Source organism: Bombus vosnesenskii, unplaced genomic scaffold (assembly GCF_011952255.1).
Source record: "Bombus vosnesenskii isolate JDL3184/JDL3185 unplaced genomic scaffold, Bvos_JDL3184-5_v1.1 scf7180000013295, whole genome shotgun sequence".
NCBI lineage: Eukaryota > Metazoa > Arthropoda > Insecta > Hymenoptera > Apidae > Bombus > Bombus vosnesenskii.
Window position 1 is genome coordinate 7,158,786 of NW_022882946.1, and position 24,543 is coordinate 7,183,328.

At 27.4% G+C, this 24,543-nt stretch overlaps 5 protein-coding genes across 14 annotated transcripts; 2 read left to right on the forward strand and 3 right to left on the reverse strand.

The window, feature by feature from the left end:
- Nucleotides 1-33: 33 nt before the first annotated feature.
- LOC117233267 (pyruvate dehydrogenase phosphatase regulatory subunit, mitochondrial) lies at nucleotides 34-4,282 on the reverse strand. The gene is made up of 14 exons (XM_033493399.1): nucleotides 3,731-4,282; nucleotides 3,438-3,650; nucleotides 3,204-3,367; nucleotides 2,937-3,100; nucleotides 2,664-2,847; nucleotides 2,390-2,595; nucleotides 2,019-2,334; nucleotides 1,688-1,845; nucleotides 1,463-1,611; nucleotides 1,180-1,387; nucleotides 979-1,068; nucleotides 716-895; nucleotides 437-637; nucleotides 34-314 (listed from the first exon to the last, which is right to left on the reverse strand). Exons 1-14 carry the CDS (start codon nucleotides 3,988-3,990, stop codon nucleotides 105-107), a joined length of 2,703 nt encoding a protein of 900 aa, XP_033349290.1. The 5' UTR covers nucleotides 3,991-4,282; the 3' UTR covers nucleotides 34-104.
- A 515-nt stretch (nucleotides 4,283-4,797) lies between these two features.
- On the reverse strand, nucleotides 4,798-8,424 carry LOC117233273 (cell death-inducing p53-target protein 1). 2 transcript variants are annotated; one of them, XM_033493408.1, is made up of 5 exons: nucleotides 8,292-8,424; nucleotides 7,665-7,800; nucleotides 7,416-7,572; nucleotides 7,040-7,319; nucleotides 4,798-5,381 (listed from the first exon to the last, which is right to left on the reverse strand). In XM_033493408.1, the coding sequence occupies exons 2-4, from the start codon at nucleotides 7,777-7,779 to the stop codon at nucleotides 7,214-7,216; spliced, it is 378 nt and encodes a 125-aa protein (XP_033349299.1). In that variant the 5' UTR covers nucleotides 7,780-7,800; nucleotides 8,292-8,424; the 3' UTR covers nucleotides 4,798-5,381; nucleotides 7,040-7,213. The 2 variants fall into 2 exon arrangements, with proteins under 2 accessions (XP_033349299.1, XP_033349298.1); XM_033493407.1 differs by lacking the exon at nucleotides 8,292-8,424 and adding an exon at nucleotides 8,059-8,076 and having other exon boundaries at nucleotides 4,798-5,386; nucleotides 7,045-7,319; nucleotides 7,665-7,804.
- Nucleotides 8,425-8,625: 201 nt separating this feature from the next.
- Nucleotides 8,626-16,139, forward strand: LOC117233265 (protein Jumonji). Its single transcript, XM_033493395.1, has 14 exons — nucleotides 8,626-8,922; nucleotides 9,069-9,096; nucleotides 9,173-9,283; nucleotides 9,495-9,664; nucleotides 9,733-13,351; nucleotides 13,435-13,660; nucleotides 13,739-13,891; nucleotides 13,968-14,166; nucleotides 14,253-14,401; nucleotides 14,524-14,833; nucleotides 14,924-15,330; nucleotides 15,408-15,506; nucleotides 15,584-15,886; nucleotides 15,964-16,139. The coding sequence occupies exons 3-14, from the start codon at nucleotides 9,198-9,200 to the stop codon at nucleotides 16,048-16,050; spliced, it is 5,808 nt and encodes a 1,935-aa protein (XP_033349286.1). The 5' UTR covers nucleotides 8,626-8,922; nucleotides 9,069-9,096; nucleotides 9,173-9,197; the 3' UTR covers nucleotides 16,051-16,139.
- Nucleotides 16,140-17,369: 1,230 nt separating this feature from the next.
- On the reverse strand, nucleotides 17,370-21,905 carry LOC117233130 (solute carrier family 35 member C2-like). Of its 5 annotated transcripts, none has more exons than XM_033493124.1 (8): nucleotides 19,700-19,911; nucleotides 19,480-19,612; nucleotides 19,019-19,246; nucleotides 18,732-18,946; nucleotides 18,573-18,645; nucleotides 18,253-18,505; nucleotides 17,975-18,150; nucleotides 17,370-17,861 (listed from the first exon to the last, which is right to left on the reverse strand). In XM_033493124.1, exons 3-8 carry the CDS (start codon nucleotides 19,226-19,228, stop codon nucleotides 17,508-17,510), a joined length of 1,281 nt encoding a protein of 426 aa, XP_033349015.1. In that variant the 5' UTR covers nucleotides 19,229-19,246; nucleotides 19,480-19,612; nucleotides 19,700-19,911; the 3' UTR covers nucleotides 17,370-17,507. The 5 variants fall into 5 exon arrangements, with proteins under 5 accessions (XP_033349015.1, XP_033349017.1, XP_033349018.1 ...); XM_033493126.1 differs by having other exon boundaries at nucleotides 19,683-19,911; XM_033493127.1 differs by lacking the exon at nucleotides 19,480-19,612.
- A 65-nt stretch (nucleotides 21,906-21,970) lies between these two features.
- Nucleotides 21,971-24,251, forward strand: LOC117233131. 5 transcript variants are annotated; one of them, XM_033493129.1, is made up of 5 exons: nucleotides 21,971-22,012; nucleotides 22,659-22,763; nucleotides 22,825-23,160; nucleotides 23,241-23,450; nucleotides 23,537-24,251. In XM_033493129.1, the coding sequence occupies exons 1-5, from the start codon at nucleotides 21,986-21,988 to the stop codon at nucleotides 23,708-23,710; spliced, it is 852 nt and encodes a 283-aa protein (XP_033349020.1). In that variant the 5' UTR covers nucleotides 21,971-21,985; the 3' UTR covers nucleotides 23,711-24,251. The 5 variants fall into 5 exon arrangements, with proteins under 5 accessions (XP_033349020.1, XP_033349021.1, XP_033349022.1 ...); XM_033493130.1 differs by having other exon boundaries at nucleotides 21,975-22,007; XM_033493131.1 differs by lacking the exon at nucleotides 21,971-22,012 and adding an exon at nucleotides 22,051-22,146.
- Nucleotides 24,252-24,543: the final 292 nt, after the last annotated feature.

The following is a 24,543-nucleotide window of genomic DNA, read 5'->3' on the forward strand; positions in this document are numbered from 1 at the left end:
TTGCTTTATATGTTAAGTAGTGATTTATAATTGTCACTTATTAAATAATTTATTAAACTTTATATACATTATTTGTACAAAACTCAAAACTTATAATGTTAGAGTCAAACAACTTGATGATCACGTGTTGCATGGTAAGAATCCCTTTCCTTATCTGGAAATTTGGTTGGTAAATTAGGACTATGCAAATGACATTTTGCGGGAAATTTTATTCCCGCTACATCTACTTCGTAATCTCCTGACAATATATATTCATTTGTCACTTCTTGTGGACGTCCTTGTGAGTCAAAATTTTGAACAAATCCAAGGCAAACCTAAATAAAAATTTATTGATTATTATAAATGTTTATATTTTGTAATTTTTATGCTTTCAAAATTTATCAAAGTTTTATAATCATATAAATTTAGTAATCTGTTAATAACGTTAAATATGTACCTGCTTTTTGAATGTAAATCCGTAACCTGTAGTAGTCGTCATTCCACAATATTTTCCATTTCTAAAAATAGGTTCACTGCCCCAACACCATGTATCTAATTCGGGATCATGATCGTTTAATAATAGCTGCACATATTTCCGTTTTACACCTTCTTCGCGTTGTTTTAAAAGAGCATCTCTTCCAATAAAATGCACACCTTTCTATTAAGCATATAGCTTTAAAATATTGTTTTAATTAAACTTTAATATATAAATCATGCAAATTCTAAAGATAACTACATCTAATTTTACTCTCCAAGTTCGTCCACATTCCAAAGGAGTAGTAAAGGTGTCTAAATCTTGACCCCAAAATGCGTAAAATTTTTCAACTCGTAAAGCTCGAGTTGCATAGTAACCAGCATGTTTTATTCCATATTTAACTCCAGCATCTACTAATCTTGTATAAACATGTAATGCAAACTACAAATGTGTAATGTGTACATCAATAAAATATAAAATTCATAATTTAGAAAAGATTTTTTTTATTAATTTAGGATACTAACTTCATTTGGAATATATAAGACATAGCCAAGTTCTCCAGTATGAGTTAAATTCATTGTGCGTATTCCATTAGCAAGACCAACATCTAACTCCTTTTCAAGAAATAAATGTGTGGTAAACATAATAAAATTAAATATGGATAATATAATATTAAATATACTTATAATTAATAATAAATATAATTAATAATTAATAATAAATACCTTAAAAGTAAAAAATGGAAAGTTTTTGGGATTTAAGTCAGTATCTGTTAATTCTGATAATAATTGCCTAGTAGCAGGACCCATAATACAGATTGCTGTATATGCTGATGTTACATCAGATACTGCTACAGAACCATCTACTGGTAAATGACGATTAATCCAATGCTTACATCGAGTTTGTTGTATGGTAGGTGCAATCATCATATAACTTAAATATAAAAAATCTAATTATATAGCTATATCTTATATCTTATAAGTTGTGCAACTTATTTAAACAACTTACTGATTGGGAGCAATACGTGCTAAACTGCAATCATTTTCATAACCTCCACGATGATTTTGTAGACCTGTATGAATAATACCTCCTACTGGAACATCAACATCATTGGAACACAAATATTGTAAAAAATCGACTACTTCCGTTCCATTTGACTAAAACAATACATGAATTGAAAAATCATGTAATGCAATAATATATCCATATATTAGTTACAATAATCTATCATACCCATAAATCAATTTTAGTGAAAGAAGAATAGTCGCTCAGTCCAATTGTTTCTCGACATGCAGCATACTCATTCCAAACTGCTTCAAACCATGGTGGTTTACTGAACGTATTTGTATATGCTATCTTACATCTTTGAAACCCATCAATCGTCTCTAAATCTGTGTAGCAAAGCAATCTGTATAATAAAATCCAGTTTCTTCTTTTATAATACAGACATGTTAATAAATAATGTTTTATGAAGAATTTTATACTAAAAAATATAGAAATATCTATCTTCTAATATAAAATTTTTCATAGAAAATTTGTCTTTTATAAAAGATAGTGAACCTACCATTATCACCATCCAATTGAAACCAGGATGGTCTCTCGTATCCCATTACTTGACCAAATATGGCACCAGCTGCTCGAAGTTTTGGATAAATTGGAGACATTCTTAAATTTCTACCAGTTTTAAATTCATGATGTGGATATTGTAGAGCATAATGCATGCCAGGAACTTCTTTTACTCGATCACGTAGGAATTTACGGTTGTTATGAAGTCCCAAAAATCGTGACACATCTAATTCATACATATCTAAAGATGTTGAACCGTTAACTATTAATTCTGCAGTTGCTCGACCAACTCCACCAGCTGCTGATATACCCACCTATAAAAATTATATTTTTGTATATCTTATAATTTCATAACTTAAGGTAACTTACCGTTTTCATACCAGCAGCAATATAATAATTACGTATTTCTGGTGCTTCACCAACTATCCACTTACAATCTGGAGAAAATGCTTCAGGACCATTACATAATTTTTCTAAAATAGCATTTCCTAGACTTGGAATTCTATAAAGCATTTGTTCAAGTAATATATGAAAATGGTCCCAATCTTCTGGCAGAAATCTTTGCTCTGTACCTCCTAAATTAAAATTTGTTGCATATTTAAATCTATATAAGGTCAATAATAAATAAAAATCTATATCTAACCAGGTATTGTTCCATCTTCAAATGCTGGTTTTGCAACTGGTTCAAAGCCACCAGCTAATAAACTTCCGTTATTTTCTCGAAAATAAATATATCCATCTAAATCCCTTATAACAGGGGTCATAGGATCTAAACCATTAATTGATTTTGTATGCAAATAATAATGTTCTACAGGGTGGAGAGGCACCTAAAAATAGAATATATTTAATTCAGATTATTTATAAAAATTATATTTCTTTCTTATATTCACTAATAACAGTAAAGAAAATATTTAACCTTTACATATGGCTCGCTTAATTTTCCTACATTACGTGCCCAAAATCCAGCACAATTAACAAAATGTTCACATTCAATAGTACCATGTGTTGTTTCTACAGCTGCAATTCTACCATTTTGTGTAATAATTTTAGTAACTTTACAATTTTCAAACACTTTAACACCTAAAAGTATTAGGAGCTAAATGAATTTTACAATCTCATTATAATATGAAATTAAATACATATTCTTATATCCTTTTTTACTTTCATGAAAAACTGTAAACACCTTTCTTTCTTGCCTCTCCTATTAATGTTAAACAAATTTGATATGGATCTCCCACTCCATCCCCTGGGATCCATAATCCACCAACTAAATCATCTACTCGTAATAATGGACATATTTCTTGTACTTGCTTTGGTGTAATCAAATGACATTCAATATTGCGGGAACTAAAAATATTCATAGAATGATCTACATTTAATTAATTTTATATACTACTACAATTAGTAATTGACTCACATAGACTGTGCTTTCATTCGTCTAAATACAGTCATACGATCTCTTGTGCGTGCTAAAGAAAGACTACCACATTGTTTCCATCCTGTTGATAAGCCTTTTTTTTCCAATGCTTTATATAATGCTATGGTATTCTGAGCTAGCTTAACTTGTGCCAAACTTGGTTTAAAAGCTCCTACTAATCCTGATGTATGCCAGGTTGTTCCACCTCCTAATCTAAATTTAGTCAAAGTAAATAAATGAAAATACATTTTTATCCAGTCCAAAATGGACTTACAAAGTCTGCCATTTCATACCTGCCGCTTTCTACAATAACAGTTTGAGATCCTAATCCCATAAGTGAAAGATGATAAGCAACTGCACCACCCATAACACCACCTCCACATATAACAACTTTTGTTTGCTTAGGAAGTGGGTCATCAACATCTTCATTTGTTTCTACAGTAGTTTTTGAACTACTATGTCTTATTCTTTTGTTGTAGTTGTAAAAAGCAAAATTATTCCATTTTGTCACAAATTTATTACAAATTAATTTAGAATGATGCCACATTGTCATAATGTATATAGATAGAACTTTAATATCTTTTACTAATTTTCACGTAAAAACAATATAAATATACATGTATATTTATAGATCATCACGTTTCTTTTAAGGTTAGATTGTTATAGAATGCGAGACTGTTCTCTGAACTATCGTTTCATTAATTGTCTTCAAACACTATCAACTATATTATGTTAACATTTAATTTACAAAATTCAAAATACGTTTAGTCTTTAATAAATGTCATGTTCCTGTAAGTTTTTATGAGATCACTTAGATAAAATCGGTTTGAAAAAGAAATAAGTAGTTATAACCGATTTATATTAAATAAATTGTAAAAAATTTTATTTGAATTATAATTTTGATTGTTATATAATAATACAGTTTTGAAAGTATAAAAAAATGTTTAACTAGTAAAAGTCGACGAAAATATGTAAAGGCAGGCAAAAATTACTTAGGACATTAAATTTTATTCATTTTGTTTATAATATTATAATTTTATTAATATAGAATACATTGCTGAACATTTTATATAAAAGCATATATATTACACTAAAGCAATATCAAAAATACAGATTAGTTAATCAAATATAGTTATTTTTACAATTATTGTTATTTATGACTACATTTTATGACTACACTTTTTTTTTTATGACTATTGTAAGAATTAGTCTCTTCTATAAATATACAAGTAAAAATTACTATCTTATTCAAAAATACATTTTTGAGATTTGCTATTAGTATAAATTATTTATAAAATACCTATATTAATTTGTATTTATACATGTATAGGCACTCCATTGAAAGGCATTAATTACATAATTTATGGAATATCAACTTTTTTTTACATTAACATTATTAATTGATCTTATTTTTAAAATGTAACTTTTCTGTTATATGTTATAAAGTATTTATTTCTATTTGAAAATATATAAATTTTTATAAGTGATAAAAAGACAGCAGTGTACATTATTTCCAAAAATAGTTATTTTCATAAACTTCTTCATAGACTTCATAGACTTCATAAAAACAGGCACAAATTGTATAAATTTATCATCTTTAACAATTTAAAAAAATAGATTTTTAACAGTACTTGCATACATAATAGTACTTGAATATTACCTCATCTAGAAGTAATTTTATAAACATGTTACATATGAAAATTTATATTATATACTATTTGTTGTAAACAAAATTATCGATGAACCTTGTTTTCATTTGTACATTCTGCTCAATTATTTTATACTTTTATAATGAAGAAGTTTCCAAATATAACAAATAAATTGAATTCTAGGAACTTTTTCATTTAATATTTAAATCCACGAATATGTTTAATGATTCCCTTTATGAAAGTAAATATCAAATACTTTTTTTATATAATTATGTGCAATCTTGCATTGTGCATTACATACAGGGTGGTTGGTAACTGGTGGTACAAGCGGAAAGAGGGTGATTCTACGCGAAAAAAGAAGTCGAAAATATAGAATAAAAATTTTTCGTTTGTGGCTTTGTTTTCGAGAAAATCGACTTTGAATTTTCGCTCGGTACGCGTACACTTTATCACGTCTCATTATAACGGATCTCACTGTAGATCGTTGTCTCGATTGACGTTATGTCGATAAACACTTCCAATGTGACCGAAGTGTTTTCCTACCTATTAACTTACTATCCGACTTTTATCGCTATCCACTATCAGTACCTATTAGTCTACCATCATGTCTACATACAGCAATCGGGAATATACGGACATGACACTTTCGTTAGGTGCGTGTGGTGATAATGCATCAGCCGCAGCTGATCATTACAGACACCGGTATCCCAATCGTCGACATCCTGACAAACGTGTTATTCAAAGAGCAGAACGAACCCTCGACGAATATGGTTCTTTTGAAAAACTTAGACGACATGGTGGTCGTCGACGACGCGTTAGTGTAAATGTTGAAGAGCAAATACTAAAGGACGTTTTGGAACATCCTGACATAAGTGCAAGAAACCTTTCTTTGCGGTATAATCTTAGTTGCTTCACGATTCTTCGAATTCTACACGAAAACAACTTACATGCTTATCATATCACCAGAGTACAAGGACTCATGCCTCATGATAAGATTTCGTGAAAGGCATTTTGTCATTGGTTGCTTCAACAGCATGCCAACGATGCAGAATTTCTGTTAAAAATTTTATGGACCGATGAAGCGAAATTTACAAGGGACGGCATGTTCAATGTCCATAACATGCATAATTGGCAAAATGAGAATCCTCACTCTATTCTTGAAACACATTTTCAAGTAAGATGGAACGTAAACGTCTGGACTAGCATAATCGGACATCTAATTATTGGGCCATATTTTTTCGAAGGAAATGTAACGTTAGCAGCATATTTCGATTTCTTACAAAACGAACTACCGGAATTATTAGAAGATGTACCGCTGAGAACTAGAGAAAGTTTAATTTTTCAACAAGACGGTGCACCGCTACATTTTAGTCGTCATGTGAGAGATTTTTTAAACCAACATTACCAAGGCTGGATTGGTAGTGCTGGAACAATAGCTTGGCCACCACGCTCTCCTGACTTAACTCCGCTTGACTTTTATTTATGGAGCCATATTAAATCAATTGTCTATTCTGAAGAAATCGCAAGTTGCGAATAATTGAAAGAAAAGATTATTGTAGCCTTTCATACTTTAAAACAATCGAATACGTTAGAAAGTGTTCATAGAAATTTAATTAGAAGAGCAGAAGTATGTGTTCGGCAGAATGGGCAACATTTTCAGCAATTTTTGTAATAATAAACTTTATGATTAGTTCATATTATTTCATTATGTATTCCTAATTTTCCGTTACGGCAAAAACAAACTTAAACTGCGATAATATCCATCGAGACAATGATCTACAGTGAGATCCGTTATAACGAGACGTGATAAAGTGCACGCGTACCGAGCGAAAATTCAAAGTCGATTTCCTCGAAAACAAAGCCTCAAACGAAAAATTTTTATTCTATATTTTTGACTTCTTTTTTCGCGTAGAATCACCCTCTTTCCGCTTGTACCACCAGTTACCAACCACACTGTATATCAAACTTTCATGTGAAAAATATTTGAAGCTGATTGTTTATGTTCCAAACATTGCAAATATTTGTTGAAGATAAAAACTAAAACTTATTCGTTATATATGTATATATATGATGCAATTTTCAAATGACTTCAAAGTGAAATGCAATAGATACTAGTATTGTGTTATCTTATCTCCTATAACGTCCCAGATAAGCTTTACAGTTAGGGCACCTGTGATGAATATCCATACATTCATCAATACAGCATGGAATTAAACAGCATCCCAACCAACATCTGTTGAAGATAATATACAAAATAGTAATATAATAAATTACTGAATAAATAAATTAAAATACTGAATTGGTAATTGAAAAATATTTTTGTAAATACCCCATTAATGCAATTACAACCCCAGATATATAGGCAATCATGCCAGGTTCTGTCTTTGTTGTAGTATCTATTTCTGCATGGCAATGTGAACAAATTGTATGTGTTGATCCTGGCCCCAGTGGAACAATTGTTGTTACTATAGTTGGTCCAGTTGTGTCTATAAAGAAATAATAAAGTTTTTAAATTTATTTTCTTAATTAATTAGTTAAATTGTAGAGTTCACTATAAAAAAATAAGAATGAGACATACAAGTTTCTGCAGATGTGAAAGGGCTAGCAGGTGGAACACCACCCATTGTTTGTGAATAACCAGGCGGTACATATGGAGGTGATTCATAAGGTGGTGGTGATCCATTATTATACATGATGTCTTATTTATAAATAGTCTATCTATAATTAAACACAATTATGTAACTATGTATAAACGAATAACAATAGTAATAATCCATATTTTTAATCATACTTAGATGCAAATAATTCAAAATTTGTATTGTATTTTAACAAGATGTAAATAAGAATAATTGTATATAATATATGTTATATTATATCTAATATGACATATTTTTGAAAATCACTTAGAAAATTAAATTATAGAAATATCATCACATAATCAAGTGTCCAATTAATAACAGAACAATTTTTACCTTATAAAATTATTAAAAATTATTAAATATACAATTTAAATACTACATTAAGTTACAAATTATAATTATTCATTAAGAGAAATATCAATAATAATCGTATCTTAAATATCAATTAATTGATTGCGAATAATGTCAGGCTGACATTTCACTTTATTTGAGTTAATGTATGACAAGTCGCAATGATCTTTTGTTAATGTTTGTCTAATTACAAAGTACGCCATAGTTCTTCCTACCTTAGTAAAACAATTATAAATTAAACACTAATTATTTGAATAATGTATGAGTAATTTCTAAATATAGTCCATGTGTATAATTTTAATAGGTTTGAAGTGTAAACACGAAAAACGTAACAAATATTCTTATGCACATAGATATATAGATGGCAGGATAGAGGTTTCATGAACATTCCATTGAAATTAATATCTCTGCTAATATCGATTATTTAAAATTTTTCAATTCAAATATTGTTTTTTAATCTTTCTTTTATGTAAATTAATTTAATAAATAATGAATAAGGAATTTTCGACATATGTAAGATATGTACATAAGAAGGTGCTAATAATTTCTTCTACACATGTTTTATATATTTTTTCTATTGGTTGAATGCTTAATGTAAGTAAAGCAAACCGTACTATGTTCAACACAATACGATACATGCAATGTGGATAAGTCTTGAGAAATCAATATCATTTTATGGTGCATATCTATGTATATCTACATCATAGATCAGAACGTGGTATTTAATCTTGTTTGACACAATAAACAATCGTTCGCTCAGTGTAAAGAACAGATGTTAGGTGGTTTTATGCATCATAAATTCTTAATTATCTAATTTAAATGAAAAATACTTTGAAGCATTAAAAGGTTATAGAAGAACATAAATTCTTAAATTTTATATTTTTTCTTATTGAAATTTTTTATATTAAATATTTGTTATTTGTAACAATACTCGTATCTCATTTTATATAATATAATGTTTTCAAATATTTGTTAACTTCTTATTTTTTTAGTTTTTGTAAAAATGAAGATATTGATCAGGTAATAGTTTAATTTTCTGTAATCAAGTATTAATGAACATATTTCTAAATCAAATTTTTGTGGTTGTTTTTGACAGAAGTATTTTTTAATAAAATTGCAAAATGGTGTTAAGTCGAAATGATAAAAGAAAAAGGAAAGAAGGAGATTTGGTGGATCTTATGGAGCCACTCTCCGAATCTCCAAAGAGGTAAATAAATAAACATTTTAACATAACTAATGAGTAATTTGCTATAGACTATTTAATATACATTTTTTGTGCAATATATGAATCTAAAGATGTGCAAATATGTTTAAGATAATTATATTCTTTAAATGATTTAAAAGGGATTTTATTTAATTATGATATAATATAGCTTTTATTTTTATTATTTATTTTTTACATATATTGTTTATTGTAGGACCAAAGTACATGCACAAAGAAAATTTGCACAAGGTGCAACGACAGTTTTCAATCCTTCACATACTCCTATCAAGGATAAAGAAAAGACTAAACCAGCAGTTATAACAGAATTAATAACTCACAAACGACCAAATACAGAAGATTTCTTGACATTTTTGTGCTTTAGAGGTTTTTAAAATTTTACTTCATACTTAATTAATTTTATGTATCAATAATTAATTCGAATCTTTATATAGGAACTCCAATTTTACCTCCAAGCTTAAATTTTTTCAATGTTGGAAGTAAAAAGGAAAAGCCAGATACTAAGCCAGCACGTATAGCAACAGATAAAACTATATCTTCAACTAGTACATCTATTGAAAATCAAAAACCAGATTCAAGTCAGAAAAGTATCACAAAAGTGAAACCTATTATTACTGACAAGAAGAAAGTCTCAAATACAATACAGAAAAATATTACAACATTTAAAAGTACTACATCTACAGTACAAGCACTCAAAAAGAAATATCAAGAACAGCGTCTTGCTAAACAAAGAATCAAAAATAAATTTAAAACATCATGTGTTATGAGAACAAGATCTTGTACAGAACGAACGTTATTAAAATCTGTAAACAAATTAGCACCCAGAAAATTTTTACCAAGAGTTGAAACTAAGAGACTTGGTTTACGAAGTAGTGTGCTTGCAGATAAAACAAAAACAGGTCCTTCAAAAGTTAAACCTGTACCATCTAAACCAAAGAAGAAAGTTATAGTAAAACAAAAGAATAGTGATACATCAAATTCTGATTCTACATCTGAAGAAGAAGAAGAAGGTCCCTTGGAAAAATCAGTTCCACAGATGAAACGTACAATTCAAAAGGCTGTGCAAAAAAACATATGTACAAGAAGTAAATCTGAAATGAGAAGAATTACACGTTCTCATAGTGGCACAATTTCCCCAAAAAATCTTTGTAGGAGACCAACAAGGAAAACTAAAGAAGCAGCTGCTGTATATATGGAAATTCTTGGACGGAAACTCGTAAGTCCTGATTTAGAAAATGATGATAATGTTTCTATGGACAGTTTTCCAGAATTACCAAATACACGTAAAACTACTCAACCAGAAAATGAAATCAAAACTAAAGTAAAACAATCTGTTACAAAAACAACTGCTAAAAATAAAGATAATAAGATTACTTCTATTCATAATACATCAAATAAACGATTGGATAAGACCAAAACTAATAAAATTGCTTTTAAAAGTAAAAGATTAATAAGAGTTCACAAGTATTGTGAAATTGATAGTGATGAAGAATCTGTAAGTTCTAATGCCACTAGTAATACAAGACCTGTTACAAGAAGAAGTTTAGGAAAATTAAATAAACCTGTAAGTCGATATCTTAGATCTTCTACTAAAAATATAACTACAAGAATGGAGATTCAAAATAATATAAGTATTAAATCAAAATGTCAAGTTCAAAATAATGCAAAATTTAATAAAGAAAAATTTGTAACTAAACGTAAACGAGAACAAAGCTCTACTAAATCATTACCTGAAAAAGGTAATGGACTAAAGCAAAAAGAATTAAAAGATACTGAATTTGAAGGTACAGATTCTGATGAAGAGACATTAGGAATGTTGCTCAATAAATTAAAAAGAAAGAAAGATGATAATGTACAAAAAGAAATTGTTAATAAAAATAACAATCAAGATATTGAGAATAAAATTGAGCAGTCTTTAAATGAAAATTTTGTAAAAACCGACCTTTCAAAAATATCAGATGACGAAGAATCTTTTCGGGGATTTACAAAGAAAGCAATATCCAAAGTATTAAATTCTTGTCAAACACATGTTAATGTTAATCTTCTGACCACGAAAAAGACCAGTGATAAATTAGAAACAGTTAAAATAGAAAATGAACAAAATTCATATGTAGCTAATAAAAAGGTAGATAAGGAATTGTCGAGTAATGAACCTTTACTAAGCATAAATTCTCCACCAGTATTAAATATACCATATAATCAGCATCTTCAAAAATCTGAAAAAGATAAATCAGAGTTACCTGATTTAATATCTGATGAAATAGAACAAGAAATATCAACAAATACTGAAAAAGAATGTCATCATAAAACAGAGATTTCATCCACAAATGTTATAGATATGTCTTTATCAACATTGCATGTAAGGAAGGAGAAAGTAAATATGTCGACTGAACAAATTGAAAAATGGTTAAATGAAAGTTCATTTGCTAAAGAGGAAAGTAAGTTAGAAATGGAAAATGTGTCTACTTTTAAATATGATGTTTGTGAAAAGAAGACTGATGTATCACATTTATCAATTTCAACAAAAATTCAACATTTGGTAAGACCAGTTAATGTTACACTTTCTAAATTAGCAGAAAAGGCTAATGTAAAAGATCGCATGAATACATATAATAAATATGCTCCCATTATAACAGGAGAATTACAATCTGAAATAAAACAGCAGAATGAGTTTTCTAATATTAATATTAATATTAACAAACAGAATACATACTTAAAAGATATTAATAAAGGGCGGAACATAAAGTCAAATAAAGACTCATGTCCTGGAGAAGAAGGTGATAGTGCACTAAAACCTGATCAAAATTCTACAGATAGTTCTAATGAAAAAAAGATATCAACAGAGAAGAAAACCATATTTCAACCAAGAAAACCCTTTTTACCAAAAGTTAAAGAACGTAAAACAGTAATTCCTAATGCAAATGCATTTTCTCCAGAAAATGAAAGCAGTGTTTATGCATTTGAAAGTGACACAGAAATCCCTGTTAGTACTCCTTTTAGACGTAAAGCTCGAGAATCTAATAAATCAAACGTGATTCATAATCTATCCCAGATGGATGTAACTAAATCTGAAAATAATACAAATAAATCTGAAAATAATTCAAATAAATTTGATAATGCTCCAAATAAATCTGAAAATAATACAAATAAATTTGTCAATAATGCAAATAAATCCGAAAATAACATAAATAAATCTGTGAGTGAAGTAAATAAAGATGTAGAAGGAATAATAAAAGATAATTGTGAAATGACAATATTTAAAGAAAATTCCATCAATAATTCTGCAAAAAATGAAAATGAAATAGTAGAAATAAAAAATATATCGAATACAACATTAAATGTAAACAAATTTGAATTACCAAAAAATTTTGCAACTTTGGCTAATATACAAGTTTTACCATTAGATAAATTAACAACAACTTGGAGTAATGTAAATTGTAGTACTTCAATAGCTGTACAAGTAAATCTTGATGATAATGCACAAACGCAAAAGCAGATTGGAGAAAGTGATACAAATCAACAAAAAAGTACAGAGATATCTACTCAGACTGAAAACAACAATGAAAATGATGATGAAACTGATGGTCAACTGTTTTACATACCTTTACAAGCTGTCACAAGAAATGGACCAAATTTAGTTCAAGGACAGCAATTAATTCAAGGTGTAGCTGTAAAACTCGGTACTGAAGGACCAAATGGTCCTAATCAAAAAGTTCTTTTAAGAGCAAAATTGGTTACTAAACCTCCATCATCAATTGCACGTTGTCCTCCTGTAGGAACAGTACAGCCTACAACTCGTACTCCACCTAATTCTACTTTAATAACAACTGATCATTCAATACCATCTACTTCTTCAAGTACAGTATCAACTGTTACTACATCTAATTCCGAACTTCAACCATCTACTCCAAATAAAAATGAAAACATGGTACAAATTGCAAATAGGCAAAATATTGGAACTGGATTAAATATAGGAACTGAAAAATTGCCAAAATCACCAAAAACTCCTAGAGAAAGAAAAACCTCAATTGATTCAAATAAGAATGGGAAAAGGTAATACAAGTTGAATGTAAAAAGAATTGCAGCTTCACTTTTCACTTTATTAAATACATTATTATGTATTTCTAAAATTTTAGATGTCAGATCAAAGCAAAACAGAAGGGTTCTGAAATTTATTCTCCCATCAATAATGTGACATTTCCAAGTGCAAAAGATGAAAATAATGAAGCACGATTAGTTGAAGCTCCAACATTTCATCCTACTGAAAAAGATTTCCAAGATCCTTTAGAATACATAGATAAAATAAGGCCAATTGCAGAGAAATTTGGAATATGCAGAGTTGTACCACCACCTAATTTTAAAGTAACATTCATTAAAAGTTGTTGCATAATTAAATGTATATATTTGCAAAATATAAATACATTCTTTTCTCTATTTTAGCCGGAATGCAAAGTATCAGATGATATGAGGTTTACTGCTTACAATCAATATGTACATCGTATGTTACATAGATGGGGTCCCAATGTGAAAGAAATGATGGCTATAAAGAAATATTTAGCTACACAAAGCATAACATTAACTCATCCACCTTGGGTACAGTTTCATATTTATGATCTTTTTCTACTTTCTTTAATGTGTTTATTATTTCAATTCTTTTTCTTTCTTATAGATTGGTGGTATGGAAGTTGATTTGCCTCATTTATATCAAACAGTTCAAAGTTTAGGCGGATTAAAGGAAGTGATTGAAAAGAAAAAGTGGCAGAAAGTAGCTGATGGGATGAAAATACCAAAATCTGCTCAAGATCGTGTAACCAAATTGGATGACATTTACTGCAAATACTTATTACCATATGATACATTATCTCCAGGTATTTGTGCATAAATATAGAAAATATAGTAATATAAGAAACTATAATATTTTAAAATTATTTATCAATAAAATAATGCGATTTAGAGGAACGAGGTAAATTATTTGATGAAGTCGAATCTGAGTGGATGAAAAGAGAAAGTAGAGTTTTACAAAGGCAAAATGCACCAATAAGTGAAAATGAAGAAGATGAAGATGATGATAGTTCTGACGAAATTGAGGAATGCATCGTTAAAGTGAGAATTCCAAAATTATAATCATAACCACTTAATTTTCAGTTCTTCGTGATTTATATATAATATTGTATATATAAATATTGTATATATAATATTGTATATATAAATATATAATTTTACAGGGTAGAAACATGCCGTTAAACGCTTTTTATCGTATTGCACGAAACACACAACGTATGTGGTTTGGTGAAAATCAACGATCTGGAAACGAAACAGAAGGCGCTTCTGCTGATGAGGTTGAAAGTGCATTTTGGAAACATGTTGCAGAAAGGAAAAGACATGTTTGTGTACACGCTGCAAGCATTGATTCAAGTGGACGCGGTTTTGGATTTTCGGTTGCTAAAAATAGTCCGTTCGCAAGACATCCATGGAATCTTAAAGTACTTACTAATAACGCTGGCTCAGTACTGAGAGCTTTAGGTCCTATAATGGGTATAAAGCATTTCTTTAAATTTGTATAACTAAAACATATGTTATAAATTGATATTTTCTTATTTACAACCGTTTTAATTTTATTTGCAGGTGTGACTGTACCAACACTTCATGTGGGTATGTTATTTAGTGCATGTTGTTGGTACCGTGATCCTCATGGTCTTCCTTGGATAGAATATTTGCATACTGGTGCTAAAAAAATTTGGTACGGTATACCTGACGAACACAACAATAACTTTAGAGAGGCTCTTTCAAAAATGGTTCCACGATATTGTAAAAATAAAACTATATGGCTGCCATCAGATACAGCAATGGTTCCTCCAGAATTATTGGTTAGTAACGGAGTATCACTATGCCAGACTGTTCAGGAACCAGGGCAATTTATAGTTGTATTTCCTAAAGCATTTACATCAAGTATATGCACTGGTTATGTAGTATCTGAAAGTGTTTACTTTGCACAACCATCCTGGTTAGAAACTGCTGAACAAGTATTTAAAGTAAGTGAATAACATTCCTCTATTTTTATTTTACATATTTTATAGAATGGCAAAATAATTTTAAATAATTATTATAGGATATACAAGATAGTTGTGAACCATCAATCTTTTCATTTGAAAGATTATTATTTAATATTATTAATGACTCTAGATCTCATATAGAAGTATTAAAACAGGTAAATATGAGAGCTAATAATTATGACATAAAAAATGTAAAACTACATATATGATTTATAAATAATTATATTTGCAGATTCTAGCAAGTGTAATTAAAATTCGTGAAAAAGAAATAGATTATCGTAAACAATTAGAATCAGTAGGTCTCATAAACACAGAAAGATTACCTTTACCAGATAGTGGAAAACGAAAGAAAGGAAAAAAAGTAAAAGAAGATGATGGCGACTTTGAATGTGAAACTTGTAGAGCTAATTTGTTTGTTTCATTAGTGAGTAATTCACAAGATGACAGTGTTTACTGTTTACCACATGCATTGCAATTATTTAATAGGAAGAAACAAATTTTAAAACATTGTACTCTAATGTACACATACAACGAGGTAAATATGTTTTTTTTAACTCAAGTGGCTTTTATAAATAATAATTTTATTTAAAATAATTTTTATTTTTGTAATAGGAGGAATTAAATGATTTGATCCATAAACTAGAAGAAAGAATTGAAGCCAAATCTAAAAAGACTAATCAAATCAAACAAACAAAGTAAGGGGTTTACAAAGTTATTTATTAAATTACATACATAACAATTATTTATTAATCTATCTAATAATAATTACAGAATTTTGTTTTATATATATATATCATATTTATTATTTTTCTCATAATAATACAATTGTATAAAAAAATTTGTTTCGTAATTTTAAAAAGAAATCAACTTCATTATTAGTATTAGTATAGTATTAAAAAAATTAAATAATTTAATGTGAACCTCTAATGAAATCCCTAAGTTTCAAAATAAAAAGATTACTTTTACCATCTGTAAATCGTACTTCTAATTGCAAGTACGATACCAAAACACATATTTTTTGCATTTTATTGTCGTATATTATAATTATAAATATAAACTATATATAAATTATGTTTCAATAGTTTACAGAGTTATAGAAACATAATCTTATTAAATATTTCTTACAATAGACGAATTCCATAGGACTTATTTAAGAATTAAATAAATAATAACATATAATAGCATACTTATGTATACAAAGTTTATTTCGAATACTTTAAGATTATAAAATAAAAATTATAACATTCTCAATATGAGAACATACATATTAAATAAATTTCTTTGACAAAATACATTATTATTATCCTTATGCAAATTAACATGTATATCATAAAATCAAATAAATTACCATAAAATTACATAATTATATGAAGCATTGTTTTTATACTGTATAATTAATTTGTATAATATTAACATCAAATTACATAAAATACGATTTATGAATATAAAAAATTAATAATCTCTTTGTCTACTGTAATGTTTTTGTATATTTGTCCTTATAATATTATGACAATTAATAAACAATAATGGCTGTTCACACAAATTTTGATTAAAAAGTTGTTAATTAGATATACCTTTTTTTTAAATTAATAATAATTTATAAAATGTGCACAGTTTTTCAATGTTTACATTATCATCTATTATTATGCTGTGTATTTCTGGAAGTCTTGTTATTTGTATATAAATATATGTATATAGCATAAATAAGATCAAATGTGAAAAATACTACTAAATAATAAGGTATAGTTATGCTATTTTTAAGCAAGGAACTAATAACACAGGCTGTAAGTAAATAATTATAAAATAAATTTCCTTTTAAAGTTATTTACTATACATATATGTACTTTGTTTTATATATGTATATTATTTGCACTCTTTAAGTTTTTAAGTGTTTAAATAAAAATTTGTTTTTCGAAATAATATTAAAAAAATAAATTTATACATAATTTTACATGCATAAATAATATCCTCAAAAATAGGACATAAATAATAATTATTAACATTTTCATTGAAAATTAAGGATTATAAATTTAATAATTAAATTGAGGTGTAAAAATATGTATAAAATGCGGGAAATAGTATATAATTAGATATGGAATGACTTTTCAGAATAAATAAATTTTATGTCCTTGTATATTAATGTTAGAGTTTAGACTTTACTGTTCCCTACGTTGCAATATATTAGATAGTATCTGAGTAGAATTCTCACCATGTTTAACTGTATCATCTTCATCTGAACTGAATTCCGCGTTTAAAAGATTTGTTAGCGATGTTGATTTTTGAGTTAACAAAGGTAAATTTGTATCGATTACCTCTTCAGTTTTAAAATTATTACTTGAAAGAGAATTTACTTGTAATTCCAAATTTTCAGCTTTTTTGTTCCTATTGGATAATGCTTTTTGTATCGTATGAATTGTGATTCCACAAAGGCACATTAACAATCCTACAAAATTAAGATGACTCATTTGATCACCTTCCCATTCAACAGCCAAAATTAAAATAAATATTTCCTAGAAAGACAATAATTTAAAGATTTTTACCCAAATATTAATATTTTACTTATATATTCCAATATTCAATAAAGTTATATAATATTATGTTATTTAATATGTAGTTAATTTACCTTAATTATGCCAATAATTGAAAGTGTAAGACTAGAAGTATATGTAACAACTAAAAATTCCATAACTTCCATATGGAAAGCTATAATAGCACTTCCAAATACAGCAATTATAGTCATTGTAATAGTTTGAACATCATTCCAATCTGTATTTTTAAAACTATTGTATAGATGAGATCCTAAAAATAATATATTTTTTTACCTTTTTCAAAAACACTAACATAATATTTACATATACAATTTAAAAAAAAAATATAGCTGTACATTTTACATATATATACCTTCAAACCATATCATCACTGGTACAATAGGTAATAACATCCATAACTGCATATAGTACATCATGTCAATTGGACTTTTCATTCCAAGTTTAGATTTTTGCATAACTAGTTGTGTCATAGTCCATCGAATACCACTTAAAAATGATGCTAAGAGGCAAATTACAAATCCAAAAACTTCAAATTGTGTTGATTTATAAGTAAACATAAATAAACCTCCTGATATCATTACTACAATACATGATAATGTCCAAGACTATAACAAAATTATTTCTTTAATATATTATATTTGAAGCATTCATATAGGAAATTAATATTACTACCTTTTTCTCCAACTTCAAAAAGAGTGCAAATCCAAGAATAAAAATAATAGAAGTCGATTTTGTCATAGTATATCTAAATAACAATATAATTCATTAATACTATCGCAAAGTCGTAAATATATTTTATTTTGTTCTTAATGTAGAATATTAAATACATACAATGACATAGTAATTAATGAAATTGCCCAATTTGATAGACCTATATCAAGGCCACTAGCTATGCCAATTGGCATAACCATTCCTATTATGCTTTGTAAAGGAAGTTTTAATTGTTGTTGTTTCTTCCAACATGTTTTAATACATCTTATTGAGGCAGAAAACAAAAATTTTATTAATAAGTGACATATCACCACAACAAGTGGAAAATGAAATCCCTAAAAAATGAGTGCATATATAAAATAAAGTCAAATAATAAACTCTTATAAATCACAGATATCTTCACTTACATATGTATTATAAAGCCATTGTACATAAAAAGTTAAACCTACAGACAACACAAAATAGCACAGAATTAATATGATAATTTGAAAAGATTTTTTCCAAAAAGATACTTCTTTTTTAGACAGATTTGGAAACTCTTGGACTGGTTCGAGAAAATAATCTGATGTATCATCTGTATCTTTCGCAATTTCATATTTTATATGTGATCTTGTCATACTTCAGAAAAAAATAATCTGTAATGACAAATTTACGATATTAAATATAGTATTAAAAATGTATAAATAATATATTCATTTACTACATAACACAGTTAAACATAAGAAACAGTGAATTATTAAATGGTATTTGCAGAATACAATTCTTATTTTAAATCAATAACACTTTTAATTAAGATTCACGATTTATGATAACATTATGCAATGTAGTAAAATATAACCGAATGTTATAACAAATATGTTAAACGTACCGTCTTAGAATTCTTTAAATACATAAAAAATACTCATAAATTGTTATGTCTAACTTAGACATCTGTTATTTTAAGTTATATGTTTAACAAAAGAAATAATTGTGTAACAATGACGACAGAATTCACATTCATTCTGTAAATTTATAATGTATTTAAAATTACAAGTGAGAACATTAGAAAGAAAACAAAATTAAAGTACATACATATCGTTATCACTTACTTCGATGTGACATACGATATACATAAACGTGAAGTCATGTATAAACATAACCTAAAAATTATAGTAGACAAAAATGTGGCATATCACAATCTGATAAATGCATATTATCACAGTAATCTTCTTATCATTTTGAAATTTCTTATGGTGGTAAACTTATTTATAGAATTATCTATACTTTGGCTGAGTTTTTTTTAAAAACCTTGACTTTAAAGTAAACACAAATACTTAATATATCCTTACTTTTTAATAATTGAGTTATTTATTATCTGACACATCCATTATTTAAAAAATTGACACCAATTTTAATGTTATAAAAATTGAATTTAATTATGTACAAAATATAAATATTAAATAAAAATAGGGTCAATGTACACAAAATAATTGATAGTTATAAGTAGTAATAAATACTGTACATATTTAGTTTTCTATTTAACGCTTCTGATGAAAATATACAAAGTCAATAATCATATATTTTTATTTTAATGTATATTTACACTGAGTAACAACATCATATAATAAATTCAAATATGTTTTATATTAAATGTTTTGTATACAGATTGAATATTTTTCAAAATTATTTTATCCTTATTTACTCAGTGTAAATTAAACATACACATATTATTGTTCTTTATTTTATAAAATATATTTTAAAAAATTAGCAAATAAAATTATTTATCAGTTAAATGCAGACATTATATACTTTATATATATATTACATTCATTTATCAGAGTAAGAGAAATTTGATACTTTTACTATGATTTGAAGACAAGCTCCAGATTTAAATTAAGAAATGTACAAAACTCAATGATTCCAAATATATGAATTAAAATTAATTCACTGAAACATTAATATATTATATCATTGATGATAGTATTTTTCATCTATTCTACTTAATTGGATTGTCTTCAATTCATGATGTTATATTCTAAGACAAATCTATCGTATACATTAATTCATGAATACACATATACAGGATTATTAAAAAAACAGTATATTACAGTTATCCTAAATATTATATAACCAATTGCATATTTTTATTACACATATATAATTAACCACTTTTTATTTATATGTTATCTACGATCACTGCGTCCACCATTTCTGTACCCCCCACGACCACGAGAATTAGTTTTTGTTGCAACAGATGTTTTTGTTGTTGAATCACCAGAATATCTTGCAGATCCCCCTGGAAGTCCTGAAGTATTACCACTATTTCCACCAGTGCTATTATTATTATTGTTTCCACTCTTTGTTGTTGTTGAACTACCAGAAGTACCACTAGCAGGTGTTGTTGAATTACTTTGAATTGTCTATGATAAAATAAATTAATACTAATATTAATAGAAGCACTAAAAGTAGCTACACTCTTTGTAAAATTAGAAATAAATCTATTATTAATATCTAATTAAAAGCAATGAATATATTGCACAACATACCAATGGTTGCCTTCCAGGTTGGCCAGTGATATTATTTGCATTTCCATTATTTGTAATAGTATTGTTAATATTGCTACCAGGTGGACCAGAACCACTTTGGTTAATCATTTGTTGCGCTAAAGCAGGATTTGGTTCACTCATGTTTAACTGTTCATTTATTACCATACAAAATTCACCAATTTTTTGTATGTCTCCATTTTTTCCAGAATACAAAGTTAAGCATTGTCTCCAAACAGAAGCATAACCTTTTGTTAATCTTACAATATCCCCTGGTACTAAAAGCTGTCCAGGTTCGTCCCAAATTGAAACATTCATGCATGCTGTACTGTCTGCCACTTTAAACGTTCGAACTTCGCGGTTTTCTTTGGTAATGGTAGGATGACCAACTTCCAGAACAATAAACACTACATTAATGTTTTTTTGACCCGGCCGTATGTCTTTTATCAATACGTATTCCATTGTTTTGACAATCAATATGCACTTTACACTAGCACTCTTTACGAATAATCACCTATACGTGTATATTTGAAAATACGTCAGATATACTTTGTTACTTTACGTACTATTTAATTTAACTTCCCTATTATCTTCAATATGTTGTTCGATATCGTATAACTACATCAATTTCTTTCTACCAGTACTTAGAATGACACTAGTGAATGTTCAAAATATTTGGTTGCGTAAAGTAAGAAAGAAGTTCATTAGAAAGGTAATACGGGTGTTATGCTGTTGGTAGCTGGTAGAATGAATATCGGCCATCTTATTTTAGTACGTCATATAGACACTAGTTTCGCTACTGTCCTATAATATGCGCGTCATCGAAATAATCTGGCAGCAGCTGGTTGTAACATGAATGTACTGTTATTACTACGTAGGGTAAAACTGATACATCTATTCGAAACATCATATATGTGTATTATATGCATATATGCAAATACATGATTATCTATACACAACTTTTATACATATATACGTAGCAACTGCATATAGAATTTATGCATACATTAAATGTGTGTACTTTAGTTTATTTTTTTTATAAGAATAAAAAAAACAATTTTACTACTATACAAAGTATACATATTGTTTGTTATATATGAAAATTATATTTAAATCCTTTCAATTGAAACTTTATGTTATGTCGATTACGTTATGTTTTTTAAAGAATAATATAGTCTGTTGAAAAATTGCGAATGAATTGGAAACGAAATTATTTTTCATTTAACAATATGTAGAATGTAATTTAACTGTAGACCTATGAAATTTACCTAGTAAAAGATTCAAAATCTATTCCCTGAAATTTGTCATATCAGTTAGCAAGTTAGGTAAACGCGTTCTACTACTACGAAGTTTGTGTTCCATTCGATAATTATTCAAGAAATAAAAATATTTTTAAAGATCTGCTTATTTTTGAATGCCTATCAATGTTAACCCAGGGAGATAATCATAAGTAGTAATATTGAACTTCTTTTTATTATGACAATATTAGTTTAAGAATAAACTAATGTCAACATTACACTTTTAGATAATGGACGTGGACGAATCTCTGGATCCGAAAGAATTGAAAGTTACCCTCGAAACATATAAAAAATTGGCAAATGATTTTGCAAATCATGATACGATTTTGAAGGTAGGAAATTTTTCAAAATTTGTTTATACTTTATTTTTATAACAAGGATTACTGATTTTAGGATAAAACAGTTTTGTCGTATGTAGCGTATGTCTTAGAAGTACCCGATTTTGAGATTGTTAATTTGAGTTTAGATATTTTGGAGTTATTTGTTAAAAACGTGGATAATTATGTACACATAACCTCTACTTTTGGAGTTCGTGAAGCCTTGGACGCAATTATAAATAAGTACAATGTAGATAAACCAAAGATATCTAAACGAGCACAATGTATAAAAGATGACATAGAAAGAATGAAACCACCAATATATAATTTACGTAGCAGATGTAAAAGAGTTATAGAGCCTAAAAAGTTAAAGACTCATGTGATTGTATTACATGTTCAAGGCTTATTACCGGTAAATACATACAGATAGTATGTATGTTTTAATTTTATGTATTTATTATTTTATAAAATTTATATATGCATATGGAATAGGAAACTCGTGCAGAGTTGGAGGCAATATTAATAAGAATCAATGGACTAGTTTCTCTGGTAGTTGATGTAGAACATCAGCGTGTTACAATGCGTACTTTAAGTTATGTTACTGCCAAACAAATTGCAGAAGCTATCCAAAAAAATTCTGAGAATATGGAAGCAAGATTGGTGACACGAAATAAATTCAATCAAGAGTATCTCGTTAAATTGGTAAATATTTGTACAGAGCAAAATTTCTAAATTTTAGGATTAAAATGAGTTATGATTTTTTTATTAACAATATATTTAATCATAAGATTCATACTGGAAATAATGGTGATACTGAAGACATGCCAGACTACTTACCTGAAGAAGATGAACAAGAAGATGAGAAAGAGGGAGTTGTATCATTATTGACTGGATTAAGACAAAGTGCTTCATCATTGTATAAATCCACTGCAGAATTTCTGCACAATTCATTTTATTGGTAAATTTGTAAGCTCTAGTATATTAAGTATTATTTTTTATTCTATTACTAATGAACAACTTTATAAAAGTAGAAAATGTTTGAAACTATAATTCTTCATAAACATGTTTTAATTTTTATTTATTTGACATATAATCTCAAGTTATTCATTTTTCATGACAGTTAATATAATACTCAAATATTCACTATATTTATTAAAATAGACTGAATATCTACCAGAAAGTGTAAATAAATTTAGTTTTATTATATGTAATAAAAATTTGATGTCCACATTTAATGTTTGTCCTCAAGTAAACTGTACATATGTAATGTATTAAATCTTGTAATTAAGTAGAGCTATAAAATATAGAAATTTCAATATGATGATCTAAGTGATTAGAACTTTCACATGTTCAATAATATAATAGAATAAAAAACATAATCATTAATTTGATAAATGTGAACAAGATTCAGATCGCTATTTTATGTTGAATGGATATTGAAACAGTGTTATACAGAAAGAAATTTATTTCAAATTATGTTAAATATATATAATAATTAAAATATTACGTTGTTTGTATGTATAGCAACTTTTATTGCTAGTAATGTTTTTCTACCATAATAATATGTATACTTTGTTGTTAAAAATAGGCTGTGCAAATATTTATTGTATTTTGATAAGTTAATATATATATACTTACATGTAAAGTAACATACTACCACATAGCATCATTTTTCTTTACAACATTTGCTTTTTACTTAAATAAAGATTTCAGATCATATATATATATATATTGTTTTCAAATGTTAATGCATATATAAATAATTAATACTTTATAATTTATATAAAAATAGTTT